Below are 17,823 nucleotides of genomic sequence, written 5' to 3' on the forward strand. Positions count from 1 at the left end.
TTTGCTTAGCAGTATCATTTGAAAAATAATTTTTGAAGCAAATATATAAAGCCATGCTTAATTACACAGGCCAAGGGAGTAATTAAGATTGGCAGCAGATGTTTGGTTGCTAGGAGAGGTAGCTTTTTCTCTGGAGGTGGCTTTAAATGTACAAGGGATTATTATGAGACTCCTGTCTCTATGATTCCGAAGGATTGTTATCTTGACTTTCATCTAATTCTTGGTTTGAGAACATGTTCCACAATACTATTCTCACCTGACTAGGTTACTGAATCATCGGATTCTATGTATTGGTCAATAAAAACATGGAATGGACCATTATTTTAGTATAAACAGCATTGTTTTCTAGTTACATTTCACAAAATACCGGTAATCAGCCATTTGGGTTTTGACTAAATCTGCTAGAAAAACAAGCGAAAAATATGCAGTTATGCAACAGTTAAATAATAGTTAAACCTTTCTAATAGTTATAAATGAAATGCTTTAGTGTAGTGTGTTTCTAATAAAAATAAATACGAGTCATTTTAATATATTTTTTAAATAAAAGTGTTAAAAAATACAATAAGCAGCATTGACGGATTGCAAAGAACTGTTTGTTCTTAACCAAATACATAAGGTTTTATTTTACATCTGTAGTTCCATAATTATCATTTTTGTATATGTGTGCTGTTTATCTGTAGTATATGTGTGCTGTTTATCATTTTTGTATATGCGTTGTATTTAGTGCTGCGTAAACTGTTGGCGCTATATAAATAAAAGATAATAATAATAAAAATAATAATATTTCAATCAACATTATGTTTAAAATGATGGCAACATAACTATATATATATATATATATCTCAGAGTCAATAGTCATATAAAAAATATATATATATTTGTTGCCCATATAGTTAACAATATTGCTTTTTTTTTTAGAATTAAGAGCACAGTCGTTTAATCTGCTACCAACATTGTCATCAATTGCGATAACAAAAACTGGGAAAATCTGTAAAAATTAGTTTGATCACTTTTGCTTCCTTCCTCAGGTGGAAAATTCATATAAAAAGGGTATATCAGAAATAAATTTGTGTATTGGAGGAGTAAGAAGCTGTGTACTTATCTTCGGCTATAATTCTGGTATTTTTTTGATGAAAAGATCAATGGTTGGCGTTTTTTTTAACTTTTTTCATTCTTTTCTTTGTAGCCCTCAGAAACAATGTTGATTGACGAATGCACCACATGTGAGTGCAGCATGAAGAGTGGACCAATTCTGAGCTACAAGCTCACTTGTCGGAAAACAACATGCCAGCCTTGCCCTCCAGTAAGTTCAATAAAGGACAGACTTATCTATCTATATGTCCAGTATGAAAATGAAAAATAATCAAAATTGAGTCAGGAGGTAACATAGGGCATATGGAAGAAAAATACATTTTATTTCTAGAGTACGTTGAAGAATTTTCACATTTTAGTATATATTACATTTTTGACAAAAAAAAAGAATTATGTTGCTGGTTGTTGTTGATTGGTTGAAATGTTTAAAATATATATTAAAACGGGATATAACATTGTAAACATTCTACTGATACATATACGTGTTTGCTAATCGATCATTTTTGTATCGCTTTGTAGAATTCTGTCTTGCAAAAAGTCACTGGATCATGCTGTGGCAAATGTGTGTCCATTGCTTGCCCTGCAACGTTGAGAAATGGAACCACTGTTTTTGTGAAGGTTGGTCCTCAGTACTGTAATTGCCTGTTTACATTCATCAGCTTGTCTCCCAAAATGGCAGATGGCAGATGGCAGCCACATTGTGTTGCAACCTTACAAGAAATTACTTGGGTAGTTTTTGGAAAGACCTTCCAAAAACTACCCAAGTAATTTCTTGTAAGGTTGCAACACAATGTGGCTGCCATCTGCCATCTGCCATTTTGGGCTACCTTACACGGGGAATGACATTCCACTACGTGGGTAGTACAGTAATTGGGGTCATTTATACCAAATCTATTTTAGAATGGTAGTATAATCACTAAAATTATTATTAATGGACCATGGGTAGACTTTTTATAGTTTGTCCCTTCTACGTATGTTACCATTTCACATACAGGCCAGTGATTCGTTCCTTCATTAACCATTTTCCATTCCCTTATTCACATAAGACGGTTAAGACGGTTCATATCAGTAGTTGTGATGTATCAAATTATATACGTTGTTAAAGATTCTCCCAACAAAATGGGGTTCTTTAACTGGGGAAGTACAACTGACCAGGTGTCCAGGCGTCCATTGTCCTGTGAATGAGTTCTTCTCATTGACAAGGGAGTATTTCCAACCGCCTACTTCCTACCATTTTGTGTTATCTACGTAACACAAAGTAGAGATATAACGATATATATATATTTTTTTTTAAATGGGAAACGCCCCAATTGAATGCTGTATTTACATTTCAGACTGCTGGTGACCCCACAGAGTAGTCCTCTCAATGAATAGCTAAACAAAAAATATAAGGCTTTCGGACATGGCATAGCCAGGAACTGAACAGATCCAGGTCAAAACGATGGTGATATTATTAAAAATAGGCAGAGCTAATATTATGTATTCCATAACAATATTTTTTTAGTTAATCATTAAAGCCATACTTTTATCATATATTATGCTGAAATGCATGTAATACTAGAGGGAGGTCATTATTGTCAAGAGGTTCCTTATTCAAACATATATTTCTGATTTTTTTTTTATTTTTTTGCAGCCTAATGAATCCATAAAAGACGGATGCGATTTCTACTCCTGTAAAATAAATGACCTGGGAGAGCTGACCAGGGAAAAGAAAGTAACAACCTGTCCTCCTTTCAACAGAGAAAAATGCTTGGCAGATGGGGTGAGTATTTAAGGATTTAAAAAAAATAATTTGATTCATATGTTTGAATGTCACACCTTGTCTTAACACATTATACGGTATGGGACACACTGGGTTGGAGGACGTTTTTTGTCTGCAGTTCCACATATGACCACATGGGGCGTGAGAGATACAGTGCAGTAATGCAGAGATCTATTCCGTGGTCCTTCTATGCAGCTCATTTTAACGTGTTCTGGATTTCAGTGTACACTGAAGTAATCAGAATATATTAGGAGGAAGCCATATTCAGAAAAAATAATTGGGGTAACCATATTGTGGACTTGAAGGCCGGACTTGTCCTCCAATTTGAACTGTACCAGTCTGTGCCGTGAGGACACCCAAGCTAATTTAATCAAAGCTTCACAGGGGCTCTTCATTCTGATGTTGGCTTAGCAATGCACAAAGCTTAAAGATCCAAAAAATGTGGTTATGAGTTTATGACAGGTAGTTATGGCCTAAGTCAGGTATTTTAATAAAATGGTCTTTATTGCAATTTTCAAGAAGGATAATTATGTATAAATGTCTAGAGAAGGACTCAAGCGGCACTGATCACTAACGCTTATTGGCATTATCAATGGATTCTGAGAAATGTAAAGGTCATTTTTTTTATATGGTTAAATACTTTTGAGAAATGCACAATTTGTTTTATGTTTTTATTTATAGGGTAAAATAAAAGAATTGGATAATTCCTGCTGTGAAACATGTAAGCATTTCTGATTGTATTCTTAAATATATATATATATATTACTCTACATGAATTGTTTAACCATAAATGAAATATTTACTGTACATCTTAACTGATGTCTCAATGCATAATCTGCAAACTGTTAACCATAGGATTTCCACGCATGGGCATCAGCCCATTTTACATCTGATGGTATAGATATAATAGAGGAACTGTCATCTTTTTTGCTAGAACAGTGTTTAGGTGAGAACTTACGCCCTACAAAGTGTTTTAATGACAGCTACACTTTAGTAGATGGCCACATAGCGCATACAATTGGTAAGACTAAACTGAAATTATCTCATATGATGATGTAGGTGTGGAGCCAGAATGCAGACAAACTACTGGAATTCTGAAATATATCCGGGTCGATGACTGCTTGACCGAAAGGCAGGTGAACATACAGTATTGTGAGGTAAGGAACAAATGAAGAACAACCGCTTGGCATACATGGAACCTTTTTAGTCGCATAGCAGAGGAACCCAGCGGACATCTGCTTTGGAAAACATAGCATGACAGGCTAAACCAATAAAGACATGAAGATGAAAAGGTTAAAATGCAGATTACAGAAGGAACACTACGAAAAAGGCCTACATATTCCCTAATGGCGTCACCAGCTTTAAAACAACAAAGCTAAACATAGCAAAGAGTTGGTAGCACAATGTATAATAAAAATGTATTCAGACAGCTACAAAGATATGCAAAACAAATCTCACTGGGCACGTTATTCTTTCACTTAAAGCCGAGGCTCTTTAAAATAATGTGGGAAAGAAATTTATAAAACGTTATGCTATTTCGTCCTGTAAATCCACGTCAACCACAATTTCACAAGTAGATACGGATACAATGCTAAAGGCAAGAGAGTAGCAAGGTAATGCATTTGCAGAATGTTAAATGTCTGTCCACTTAGCTCATTTATTTGTGGCACATATATATCTTGTGCTACTTCTGAGGGATTCAGACATAGGAGGGCTGGCACCTTGTGGCCCAGGGGCAGGTTAAGCGCACGCTCCCACACACACACTCATACTAACACAGATAACACACTCATGCATATGCATTAATTTCAAAAGTCAATGGTATTTTTATAGTAAGGAGTTCTTATAATAATTATATTATTTTTTCCCTTTCTAGGGCAAATGTACCAGCAAATCAGTCTATGCCATCGAAACGCATAGTATGGAAGATCAGTGTGTTTGCTGTTCTGCGATCCAGACAGAATCATTGCAGGTGTCGCTGAGATGTCCCAATGGAACTATTGTTCAACATGAAGTCCTTCAAGCAAAGAATTGTGAATGTGTATCTCACAAATGTACAAATTAATCCTTTCAAATTGCAATAAAATCATGTCAGAACCGATTTCGAGCTTGAGTTAGGACAACATACAGCTCCTTCATAATACCTTTTAGAGACGACATGTGTTACACGTACTAACATATACTGTGCAGTATTTAAAGGTGATTTGGACTATTGAAGGACATTTCTATTAAAAAAAATGTAAACTATAACATCTGCATTTTATAAAAAGCTGTATTTTTACTTAAAAATAGCTGTATTTTTAACTGTAATTTACATATTTAGATTTTATAACTACCATCCTATACAGTCAATTCTACAAGAATAAAGATTTTTGCAAATGGATTGCACACCAGGTGAAGGAAACCTGGAATTAGTGAAATGTGTGAAAAAATATATTTTATCTGTCTATTTGTACTCCTTAAAATTGTCAAACTATTCCTTCTTGTATGAATTTAAAAATAAAATACATTTTCTATGAATGAAGTATGCATTGAAAATATTTTTGGGCAAGAAGCCTCTCTCTTTTAATTATTTGACTTAACAATATCGTTTTAACTTCTTAACAACTAAAACAGCATAAAAAGAAATCTAAATTTAAATGTGCTGTTCTACTCTACTGAATTTTAACACTTTTGTAACTAAATGCAGAATAAAGGGCCCGGCAAAGGTTTAAAGGACTCGAATTGTCAGTGCACTTTGAGACATCCATCATGAGAAATGATTTTGGCAATAAAACAGCTTTGATTAGGATTGGCAGGGAATTTTACCCAAGGGTTTAAAAAAAAATACAATTACTTGACATTGCTATTATTTTTATTACTATTATTAATATTGGAAAAAGGAAAGAAAAGTCGGTGGCAAAAAGTTCACTATTGTTTATTAGATGGTTCAAAACATTTACGAAACCTAAGAAAGGTGGACAGGCTTTTGTTCTTCACTTATCACCATCTCTACAGTCGTGTGAAATAAGAAAGTACACACTCTTTGAATTCTATGGTTTTAAATATAAGGACATAATAACAATCATCTGTTCCTTAGTAGGTCTAAAAAAATAGCTAAATACAAACTCAGATGAACAACACTACATGACAAAAATAAAGCCAAAATGGACAAGCCGTGTGTGAAAAACTAAGTACACCCTTACTGCTTCCATAGGAATTAAGATTCTAAGTAGCATACAGGTGCTGCTAATCAAATGCTCTTGATTAATTGATCATCAACAAGTGTGACCACCTCTATGAAAGCATATATATGTAAATATATTTAGCAGTTTGATAGTCTGGAGCATCCAGGTGTGTTAACACACTGCCAAGGAGGAAAGACATCAGCAATGATCTCAGAGAAGTTAGTATTTCTGCCATTTCCAAACAGTTTAAAGTCTATCAGTCTACAGTGAGAAAGATTATTCAGAAGTGGAAAACATTCAAGACAGTTGACAATCTTCACATGAGTGGACATGCCAGCAAATTCATCCCAAGGTCACACCGTGCAAAAAAATGAGTTACATCTCAGACTCTACAGGCCTGAGTTAGCATGTTAAATGTTAAAGTTCATGCCATTGCAATTGGAAAGAGACTGAACAAGTATGGTTTGTTTGAAAGGGTTGTCAAGAGAAGCCTCTTCTCTCTAAAAAGAACGTGGCAGTAAGGGTGTGCAAAATTGCATCTGGATAAACCACAAGACTTCTGGAACAACAAAGTGGAGATATTTGGGCATAATGCACAGCCCCAGGTTTGGTGAAAACCAAACACAGCATATGAGCACAAACACTTCATACCAACTGTCAAGCACAGTGGTGGGGGTGATGATTAAGGCTTGATTTGCAGGACCCTTGAACCTTGCAGTCATTGAGCCGACCATTAACTCCCCTGTATACCAAATGATTCTAGAGTCAAATGTGAGGCCATCTGTCTGACAGCTAAAGATTGGCTATTATTGAGCCATTGATGCCAAGCACACCAGCAAATATACAGCAGAATATATGAAAAAGAAAAGAATCAAGTTGTTACAATGGCCAGTCAAAGCCTGGACTTCAACCCAATTGAAATGCTGTGGCAGGACCTTAAAAGAGCTGTGCAAAAACAAATGCCCGCAAACCTCAATGAACTGAAGCAATGCTGTAAAAAAGAGTTGGCCAAAATTCTTCCTACAGCCATGTGAGAGACTAATAAAGTGATACAGAAAACAATTACTTCAAGTTATTGCTGCTAATGGTGGCTCTACAAGCTATTTAATCATAAGGTGTTTTTCAAACATGGCTTCTCAATTTCGGCTTTATTTTTGTTGAATAAATCATGACACAGTGTAATATGTCATGTGTTGTTGTTCATCTGAGGTTGTATTTAGCTATTTTTGGACCTGCTAAGGAACAGATGATTGTTATTATGTCCTGATACGTAAAACAATACAATTCAAAGTGGGTGTCCTTACTTTTTCCATACGACTGTATGTCTGTCCCATAAGAATGGAGGGGAGGAATTTCCACAAGTGAGATTCATGCCTTCAATCACCCACATTCTAGCCCTACCAAAGATAAAAAACAGCACAATGTCTCACGGCTGCCAACCCTAAAACGAGTGGTTGGCTCCACAAATCCATGAACAGGTCCCACCAGGATTAACATAGCTGCAACTGAAGGAGTCTGAATATGACCTGACACCCTCAGCCAATATGACCAAGGACTATAAACACAGGAAAACAAAAGAAGTTTGCAATGCCACATTTCCAGTTTTCAGAGCTAGATATATATTTTTTGAAACAGCATAACTATATTTTGCAGGATAGTTGAAACCCAATAGCTTCACCTTCGTATCCATAACACCGATAAATCGGAATGTTAGCGCTTGGATTAAAGCGACTTTCTACAAGACACTAGAAAAGAAGGTGTTTTTCTAATATGTAAATTGACAAATTAATTAATACTTTTAAGAATAAGTGAACAGATTTTAATATATTCATTTAGCATGTTGTAAGATTAATATTGCCCTAACAGTTTCTAACAAGCAGGTGATAACAAGGTAAGCCTTTTAATATTTAATATTGCCAGAATGCGTCTTCGTATAGCAAGTGTAACTCGAGATTAAAAAAAAAAACCAGACCTATAAAAAGCTTAACTCCCCATACAGTATTTCAGAAGAGTTCCTGTGTCTTAACAAAGAACATTGTTCGCTGTTTAACAATACTCAAGCTTTCAGCCAGTACAACAAAATCTTACTTGGTTATTGGATTTCTCATCTATGGAATTTTTCGGTTTCATTCCTCTTTTGTATATTTTGACAGATGAGATGGCTTCAAAGGTGATGTTTGACCTACAGAAAATGTCTTGATTTTCTTTTATGGCTGAGCCATTGGAAAATTGACTATTATATACATTCTGATTTTTTTTTTTTAACTGTTAACTGTTGTTAAAAAAAAAAATTCATTGATTTTTTTGAATGAATATTTTTGTTATTATTCCATCCCGTTGATTACATTGCCAGAAGGTCTGGTTAATTAGTTCCACTCACTGGATTCACGCTGGGATGGAATTAGCAGCCACCACCATTCGCAAATTAAGACAGGTTCGAAGCAGAAGCAGATTGTACACTGTGGCAGCACAACCTCATCATCCTATTAGCACAGTCTCAACAGCCTGCAAGCAAATCCCTGTCTGCAATATGGAAGCTCCCCCTGCGCAGCTAACCGGTGAGTTTATCATTCTGACTTTATTGATTCTTGTTTTTCCTGGAGATATATAGGGTTGAGGGACCGGAATTTTTGAAACAATACAGTAACCGTTCATTGATGTGTTCTTCCTTAGTGGAATTGTGTAGCAAGTACAAAGAAACAACACAAACAAAGACTAATTTACTGCAATAAGTCAAGACTGCTGCATCTCAAGTGTCTTATGTGAGTCCGTAACTTGTTGAGTGATCTCAGATATTTATCGCCTTTAAATTACGCACAGCTCTTATGATATTTTCTTGAATCAAGGGTCTTAGTAAGGCTGGTGCCGAGGTCAATGACTGACTACAGTTATATTTAACACAATATAATCTCTGCTTTGTTACAGCTAACATGGTACATTGATAATTATGAATAGAGACTGCTGCCGTATTACATTCCAACAAGGCAGAGGAATTTATCCATAAGCATTTCTTTGAAACAGAAAAAAATGATTTGTTATTATTCATGATGAAAAAGACAAGTTGGGTTTCAAATGCAGGATTTGAATTTTTTTAAAGTAATTTTTATGTACTAACACGGTATATGTTTAGGTATACAGGGTTTTCTCTAGCAGGTGGTTTATCAAAGCGAGTTTCTTTCATAATTAATGTACTTGGATAATTGTTGCTATGTTCACAAAGCAGTGGGGGATAATGTTCTTGTTAGCATCTACTGATGTCAGGTCTTGGAGGAAAGATGTTAGCGTTACTATTCAGATAGCAATATACGTTTTCACTGACAGTAAGATTAAAGGGGTAATATTTATATGTATTATTACAAAATACATTTGTAAAGTAAACTAAGCCAAAATAATATATGTATAAAATATTTATAAAATATATAATACTATGTGAAGAGAAACATGTTCCACTAATCATTTTTTTTGGATCATTTTAAAATTAAATCTGATGCTACTGTCTAAGTAACAAATATTTATAATATATTACATTATATTTGTATTTTGACCACTCAACTTATTTTTAAGTATTGCTTTACATCTAAGATAAAACCCATGGTTGATTTATCAACCCAAGTAGATATTCGTGTAAACTACTGTATAGGTTATGTTTATTGGGAAAACTGAATTCAGATAATTTGGATAGAACTCACTGGAATGACATTTCCCGCAGTTCCTACTGAGTTTAGTCCTTCTTAATGTCAAACTTTACTGAACCCATCATGTGGCATGGATCTGTTTGTTGAAGAGACAGAATTTTGTGGCCAAGTTCTGCTGAAGCTTGGCTGAGATGAACCCAAAGCTGGTATAACACTCCACTCCAAATCAATATTCTCCAGCCATGTACCATTACACTCAAATTACAATATAGGACCCCTACAGTGAGGATACATGTCATTGTGGCACTTGATGTGGCACTGCCATTTCAACCTACTATGCCACGGCTTCTCAACTGTAGCCTACATAGTCTTGCACCGTAATCATTTGTGGTTGGCCAAAGGTTTAAGTTGGTGGCCAGATATTAATTATAGTTTCTTACTGACACTCGATTAACTTGGTTATGCCATTATTAAAATTCTAGGTAGCCAACATAGAAGTACAGAGCCCTGAAAAATAATGGCAACTCATCCAAAGTCAAAAGAAGAAAAAAAACTTCTGAGTTGTTCTGGTGTGTTCTCCACTTCTAATGAAGAGCTGGGTCAAGCCAAACTTTAGACTCAAGCTCACGTCACCTCACTGTGTTCTAATTGAGCACTTTTTGAGTATTAGTATTTATCTTACTATTATTGCCATTTACAGAGAACCAGAAGATGCCATAGCACAGTGTAGTGGAGATATAATTATTAAGTATGGAGGTCCCAACTAAAGTAGTTGATTATACTAAAGATTATTGCTCTAACCTTTTAAAACAAAAATCATTTATATCATAGAAAACATGTAGACATCATTAGGTGTCCTGTTCTAGCTGTTGCTTTTGTATATAAATTCAGATCATTAGAATTGGAAATGATCTAAAATTAAAACTTGATTATTAAGATAATTACATTCATGTTCAGATAAAGCCCTGTCAAAACCTCAGACTTAAGTCTGGTTGCAACTTCTTATTGATGGGTACACAATGTTATAATCAACCTTTGTAGTAGTGTATTCCAGAATAGCCCCAAAGTGAGAAAAATTTAATGGAGGGGCCACATGATGATGGGGAGCACAAGCCTCCGTCCTCACTGTGGCATGTCCAGGTGAAGTAAACACAGGATCTCGAAATAGGGTCATGTGTGGGCAAATGGCTTCCTCAGACAGGGTTTATAGAGGTGGGTTGTGGGAGCCTGGCCTTTCTGAACATTTATCTGGGTAGCTTTCCCTTCCCCAAGGTTTTGGTATGTCTAGTGTTTTGCTTTATGATGCTAATATGATGTAAGTGGTGACCAACCACAGGTGTGGTTGGACCCAAGCCTGAGGCGTCAGTGCAGGGCCCTCCTTGGGTTATTTGGCTGCCGTGCTTCTGGATGACAGCCGTTGTAGTAGGGATACAGTGTATACACCTATGCTAGTCATTTGGTTTTAAGTTGGTTCCAAATACATGACTGGTTGGTATTATGGTTAAGAAAGTGGTTTTATATGGACAATTGGACGAAGACAATGGTTTAAGTCTCCATATGAGTTTATTTCATATTCACAATATTCATGACACATACAGTATGATTGTTAAGTTTTTCAATGTAAAGAATATTGTTATAAGTATCACGGTGCAGATAAGTTTGATGGTTCCCACTGTGGACACATTCACCCACAGCTGAGGATAATACAATAAGGTATAATTGAAGGGTGTGTTTAACGAGGGGGCAAGCATGGTCAATACCTCAGAGAAGAACTTCTATATCCTCTAGATTGTAGGCTCGTTTTGAGCAGGACCCTCCTCACCTGTGGTCTCTGTAAGTCAATTTGTTACATACTACTTGTTATGTCCCGTCTACCCATTGTACAGCTCTACGGAATTTGATGGCGCTATATAAAACAATAAATAATAATAATATATATATGCAAACTTTTCTCTGGTAAGGGAGTATACCAGTTAAAGCACTGGTTAAAGTGATAAGATAAGTCACAGAAGTAATACAAAATAATATCAAAATTATAACTTCATTATATTTTAATAACAATACTATTGTATTTGATTTCAGATATCCCTCAAGTGCAAAATGGACAACAGCAAAGGACAACAACAGGAGGTGCATGTACCGCACAGAAATCAAAATATCTCACAGTCACCCAGTATCTCCCCACCCCGTATCCCCATCAAGGAAACATCAACGGGGCGTTTGATTCTTCCTGTTGCCTTGACGGACGTAATAACTCAGTAAGTGACGTTGGTTGACATCAACTTCTAGCTACAAATACTTATAGGGTTATGTATAAAAAAAAAAGTGATTTTGGTCCCTTTTGGTGCCCTTTTCACTCTAGGAACCAGAAAGGAACACCTATCAGACTTTAAATAGGAAATTTGGGACACATGCTTCCCCTCGGCAAACCTTCATCCAGGGCTATCCTTTATATAATTCAATACAGCCCACTAGCCCAAAGTCCCACGCTCAGGATGGTCCAGCACCCCCTCATCCCTTTGGTTGTTTCTGTGAGGATGTATCTTACACGAAAGCAAGATTTTATTGTATTCTTGCATTTGCGTATTGTCTATTTGGTGAGTCTTGGAATTCAAGTTTGCACTCATTTAGGGTGATTCTAGAATGCGGTTAACGATATATTAATAAAGTTGGATTGTTGAAAGAAATGGCGCATATTGTGAGCTTCCGTGAGTAGCATTATGTAGAGTTTGAAGCAGGATCATAGTGTGTAGCTTGGTTCAGAACATGTATTTATATATAAAGTTTACCGTGTTCAGTGTGTCAAAGCCTGCATAAAGTTTTATTCACTGAAGTCTGTCATTTATTTTGGTAGACGGCACACTGTAAGCCACAAGATTCACCTAAATCCTAATATAGACAAATATATCACATTAAGACTGTAAACTGCTGTCGTCCTGCGACGGTGTTATGCCTAAAACTGTTTGCTGTGCAAAGTTTGCTTTACCACCATAGCAACCAATGGAAAGGTCTAATAGGCACAGTCCAGTTTGGGTACTGCGCATGCAAAAGAATCCCCCAGTGAATAAGTTATATTCTACGACAACCACAAAGTGTGACTAAAGTCCGGTCTGGTTTCCACAAATTCCCTGGCTCCTCAGGGCTGTCGGCAGCTATGGGGAGAATATTTGCACACAGGCACAATGCACGCAAGCTCTTATCAAAAGGAAAATGTACAAATCCCTAAAGGGAAGGTAGAAAAAAATAAATTCAAGTCTAAAACCCAGCTTTCACCACTTTTTCCTCTCCTCAACTCTCTGTGGTCCATCACAATAGAAATCTCATAACATTTCAGGTGTTATGTTTCCAGATGAATTACCCAGAAATAAATTAGCGCCGGAGAACGGCAGATGTGTTGCAATTACTGAAGCTTTGATGTCAACCTTCTTTGCGTGTATTATTGACTTAAATTTCTCCTGTTTTGTTTGAATGTAGGCTTACGAATCAGGTAAATAGTTAGGTGCCATGTTTCTCTAACACAATAATTACTTTCAAGGTAAGAGGTACTTTACTCCCTCCCTATAGTCCCCTGAGAATCCAGTTGCTTCATGTTCTTAATGTTTCTATGGAGACCTCTTTTGCTGGGAAGATTAGGTGCCAAGGTAATGACAGAACAGCGCCCAGATTTACCTTCAAGTGATAAACAGGAAAGGATGTTCCACTGATCGGTTATACAACTCATCCTACCTGAAACCTGGGCATTTACTGTCGCCATCGTCCATAACAATACCTGAAACGAAAAGGGATCTTGTTTCGCATCGCAATGGATTCTGTTTCAAGGGTCCTATGTCTTTCAAAGCCAAGAGGATGACATCCGCCAAGCTCCTCGTTGATTTGTTTTGGCCATTCTTTCTTTTACGAGGGTGGGAGGGGATACTTTTATATTGAATTTCAAAAATGGACCAAGGGAATCTGCAAGGGCTTCCAGTAAGTAAAAGGATGACATGTAGAAGTGTCCACAGCTAGTCAGATCACATTACATGCTAAGTTTATCAATCCACACATAGCAATTTAAGAACATTCTAATATAAATGGTGTTTTAACCTAAATGTTTTACATAATTAATTATTGTTGACAACATCAATAGAATTGTTATGTTCAATGGTAAATTTAACCTTTTTATCCATTTTTGTTTATAAGCTGTTATCAAGTACCAGCTAATCTTACTGGGTTTAGTAACATATGCTTGGAACCTGTTTTTTTTATCTACTTGACAGTCTTGGACAGCATTGTCTAACTTCTGTTTTTGACACGATGCAAATGTTCCTATGGATTTTCCTGGCAGGTTGGTGGCCATAGGACACCTCTTAAGGGTCACATGAAGGCCAATGGACCTTCAGTTTGACAATAATCTAGTAGCACACCAATGTGCACAATACAAAGTTATTGGGTTGGTTTTCCAGTTTAATTCAACAATACTTATAAATTATAATATGTTTTATAATTGTTACTTTAAGATCCAAATACAGCCTCACCATATCTCTCTAAATGGTCTTTAATTTCCTATAGTATATTCTACGTTTTCTAGTGTGTCCTCTTCTATTGCAGCCCATATTGTTATCAAGATAATAGTTTAGATTTTTTTGTAATGTTTGTTTATTGGCTTGTGCTAATGTTACCCAGGTAATATTCTGGATGAATTTTATGTTTGTGTCTTCTACTCCCCTGGGACTCACTCATTGCTTCACACGCATTGCAGGTTATTAACAATTATGTGGATGGAAACCAGGCCATCAAGCAGACTGCTATGCATTTTGGGGATGGTAAGAGGAAGGTGGACTATGTACTCGCCTATCATTATCGACACCGCTCTTCCCAACAAAATGGATCTCCTGAAGCTCACAGACCACCAGCAGTTATTATTTCCAATGGAAATTCAGTCACTCCAGAGGAAATAGGGAAATCACCGCCTGAGCTACCCCTGCCAGGAGAATTACAGCACCAACACCAGAAACTGAAAGACCAGAGTCATCAAAAGCCACCGGACCAAGATCACCCACCCTCTGGTAACGGTAATGGAAATCAGTCGTGTCATCCGCAGGAGGTCATAGTGGTGGAGATGAGCCACCAGGACGCTCTTGAAGAAGAGAAAAGGTGTCAGAGGGATGAATTTGAACACAACCTTATCGAAGCTGGTTTGGAGTTGGAAAAAGACCCTGAGGTTAGTCTTTCAGAAATATATTCCATGTTTTCTTGATGAATGACTCATTGGTGATATGTAATTTCCATTATCATCAGACTATAACCATCAGACTTACTGAGAAGAGTAATTTTAATGTTTATGAGCGGTTTCATTGTGAGACAACGCAAGATTAGTGGATTACAGTGGAACATCTCGAAGCGTTTTACATTTTAACACAACATATTTTTAATTAAGGGGCATCCCAACTGATGGGACTCAAGCTGTGCCTTAGTTTGGGTTATGTTTGTAGACATAAGCGGAGGGATTTATGAGTGATGAGAAGTTGGCAAGAAATAGTCTCCAGGGGGAAAGCTTTATACCATTCTGGAGAGTATCAATTTCCATGGGATTTGAAGTCTCCACAGAACAAAAATTGGCAGGATAATAGATACCCTGTCTCTGCCGTGTTTGATTAGTTTGTTTTGCAAAAGAAAACTTCTGTGGTTTGCAAGTTTGTGATCAATGTCGAAGTCACGCATTATCTCTAGTTTAAAAGTGTACATTTAAACTTCCTTTATTAGCAGAGGAGACCAAGATGTATGGCTCCAATATTTGCTCGACTGCATCTTCCAAAATTATGAGATATGATTTAGGAAAAAACTCTCTGCGACACAAGAAACTCTTTGTTATATCTGACAGGGACAAGGGGGCCTTGCAGTAACCATCTTAATTTCACGGTAATGTTATTAGTTGAATTAAAAGTACTTGGCGAGCATTTTAGAGCGAGTTCAAGGGAGGGCTACCAATATGGCGAATGGTTTTCTGGATAAAAATGATCAGGAAAGACTAAAGGAGCTCAGCATGTACGGCTTGGAGGAAAGAAGAAAGAGAGGAGATAAGACTAAAAAAGTACAGGAGGGAGGTTTATTTAAAAAGAGCAGAAAGGTTAGAATATAAGGTCATAATCTAAAACTAGAAGATCAAAAGTTTAGATGTAATGTAAGGACATTTTACTTTACTGAGGGGGTAGTAGATAAATAGAACAGCCTCTCATCAGAAGTGGTAGAAGATAATACAGTAAGAGAATTTAACCCCTTAAGGACAATGGGCAGTCCCTAAACCCTAAACAATGCATTTTGTCATTAAGGGGTTAAAGTTTAGGAAAGGCTTCAGGGTCAACACTAATGCCTTTTTGTATCATTCACTATAACATTTGAAGTGTCTCGAATTTGGTCGATGACATCAAACAAATATATTGCATCTGTCTATATTATGAACAATATGTTCTGGATTCATAAATAAGAATTAAAACCGACTTAGAACGTTCATATTTCTGATTAGCTGTTATAATTTTCAATACAGCGTAAAGGCAAACTCTCACATTATAAAAAGAAAGATATTCTTTGTAATTTATAAGAGAGAATTTTTCTTTGCTTGTAAAAATCCCTCTTTTTCTTACTAACTGATTTACTTCCATTACCTGTTCTTTATTCATCCGTTCAGTATCACGATGTCTGATTCTCATTAAGTTCATTGATACTAAACAGCGTAATCTTTAAAATTAATGATGAAGCTCTTGCTCAGTTCTATTATTTGCCAAAGTTGTTGACATCGGTCTAATTAATCCAAAAGCTAATGGTGTCTACCTTTACCTGCTCTAAGCCAGGCTTATAGCCATCTGCTAACTCTTTGGAGATTTGTCATTTTTTCCCTTTAAATATTATTTACATGGTTGGATTTTTTTAAATGACTCATATGTATGATATACACGGAATGCGCCCTTACTTTCAAGTATCTCTGTCAAAAATGTTAATTTTACTAAAGACTGTATATACTAAATTGTTGATTCTATGACATATTAAATACAAGGAAGGACTAAATACAAAATCATAAAAGAAGCAAATAAAGATACAGTCAGGGTTTGTATTCACTACCTACCTTCCTTATTATGTCAGATGTTTATATGCAGAATTGCAGTAAAACACACGTTGAGTTGAATTAGTAGCCCAAAATGTTTAAAACAGGGCCGCCTAGGGGACCATTGATCCCATGACCTCATTGCCAGTCCTCTCCAATTGGAGAGGTGCATTTCTCCCTGCTTTGGTGTGGTGGGACAAAGTAGGGCAGGTCTGGACTTGCTATCTGGCCCACCTGACATATGACGTATGCTCCGGCAGATAGCACCCCATACGTACCCGATGTGCTACCCTGCAGTGTGTGTGCCCGCTGGCAAGATACAGCCTCATTTACATAAATTTGTGGCCCCTGGCCTTAAAGTCATCCCCAGGTTGGCCATGTGTCAGGGAGTGGGTGGCTAATAATCAGCTGTAATATCTTTATCCTCTTGCACAAACCAGAGTGTTTCACAGTATGTTTAATGAAATGGTCAGCTCTCCTGCAGACTTCCAGCTTAGTGAATAAACTCCAAACAGGTCTATTTGAAAAAGTCAAAATGGACTTTTCCTATCATGAAAACAGCATGATAGGAAAGCCAATACTCTAAATACAGCATAAAAATATAAAAGCAGGGACATGTTTGAGCTCAGTCCCAATTTTTGAATGAAGAATGGCACATTTGATTTTAGTACGTATATTGCTAATTACTAATTAATACTATTAATTACCCCTGGTATTCAGAATGATGGCATTTATGTATATTAATATTTAATAATTAATTTTAAGTAGTATACAATGTTCAGACTTATTCAACAGAACAACATTAAAAACTACCGTTAATTCGGAAAATTATAATTTCACGCTGTTATCTACTTTAAGCAGGAGTAATTATAAAGAACCATTTTACTATTTTTTGGAAGGGTGGTTGCTTTCAGTTTGAAAAGTTTAGTATTTGAGCCAATATGGTCTTGCCTTTGATTTTTTTTTGTATTTATGGCTTTACATTTTATAACAGTCTTGTTCTCCTGAAAGTGCTGTTCCATTTAGTTAAAGCATTATTTCGCTCTTTAGTATGTTAAACAAATAATGCACAAACTTTAAAACTTTCAG

The 17,823-nt window shown here is 36.3% G+C and overlaps 2 protein-coding genes across 2 annotated transcripts in view; both read left to right on the forward strand.

Moving 5' to 3' along the window:
* LOC149287292 (von Willebrand factor-like) overlaps nucleotides 1–4,919 on the forward strand; it is a 72,360-nt gene extending 67,441 nt beyond the window's left edge. Inside the window, exons 48-53 of the mRNA XM_089493011.1 lie at nucleotides 1,187–1,303; nucleotides 1,612–1,710; nucleotides 2,726–2,854; nucleotides 3,536–3,575; nucleotides 3,914–4,011; nucleotides 4,731–4,919. Coding sequence (XP_089349137.1) covers nucleotides 1,187–1,303; nucleotides 1,612–1,710; nucleotides 2,726–2,854; nucleotides 3,536–3,575; nucleotides 3,914–4,011; nucleotides 4,731–4,919 — 672 coding nt within the window. The remainder of the gene's footprint in view (nucleotides 1–1,186; nucleotides 1,304–1,611; nucleotides 1,711–2,725; nucleotides 2,855–3,535; nucleotides 3,576–3,913; nucleotides 4,012–4,730) is intronic.
* Nucleotides 4,920–14,442: 9,523 nt separating this feature from the next.
* LOC149287293 (anoctamin-2-like) overlaps nucleotides 14,443–17,823 on the forward strand; it is an 81,860-nt gene continuing 78,479 nt past the window's right edge. The window contains exon 1 of the mRNA XM_089493012.1: nucleotides 14,443–14,856. Coding sequence (XP_089349138.1) covers nucleotides 14,443–14,856 — 414 coding nt within the window. The remainder of the gene's footprint in view (nucleotides 14,857–17,823) is intronic.

Source organism: Sceloporus occidentalis, unplaced genomic scaffold (genome assembly GCF_023333645.1).
Source record: "Sceloporus occidentalis isolate IW3139 unplaced genomic scaffold, rSceOcc1.0.p SCAF_62, whole genome shotgun sequence".
Lineage (NCBI taxonomy): Eukaryota > Metazoa > Chordata > Lepidosauria > Squamata > Phrynosomatidae > Sceloporus > Sceloporus occidentalis.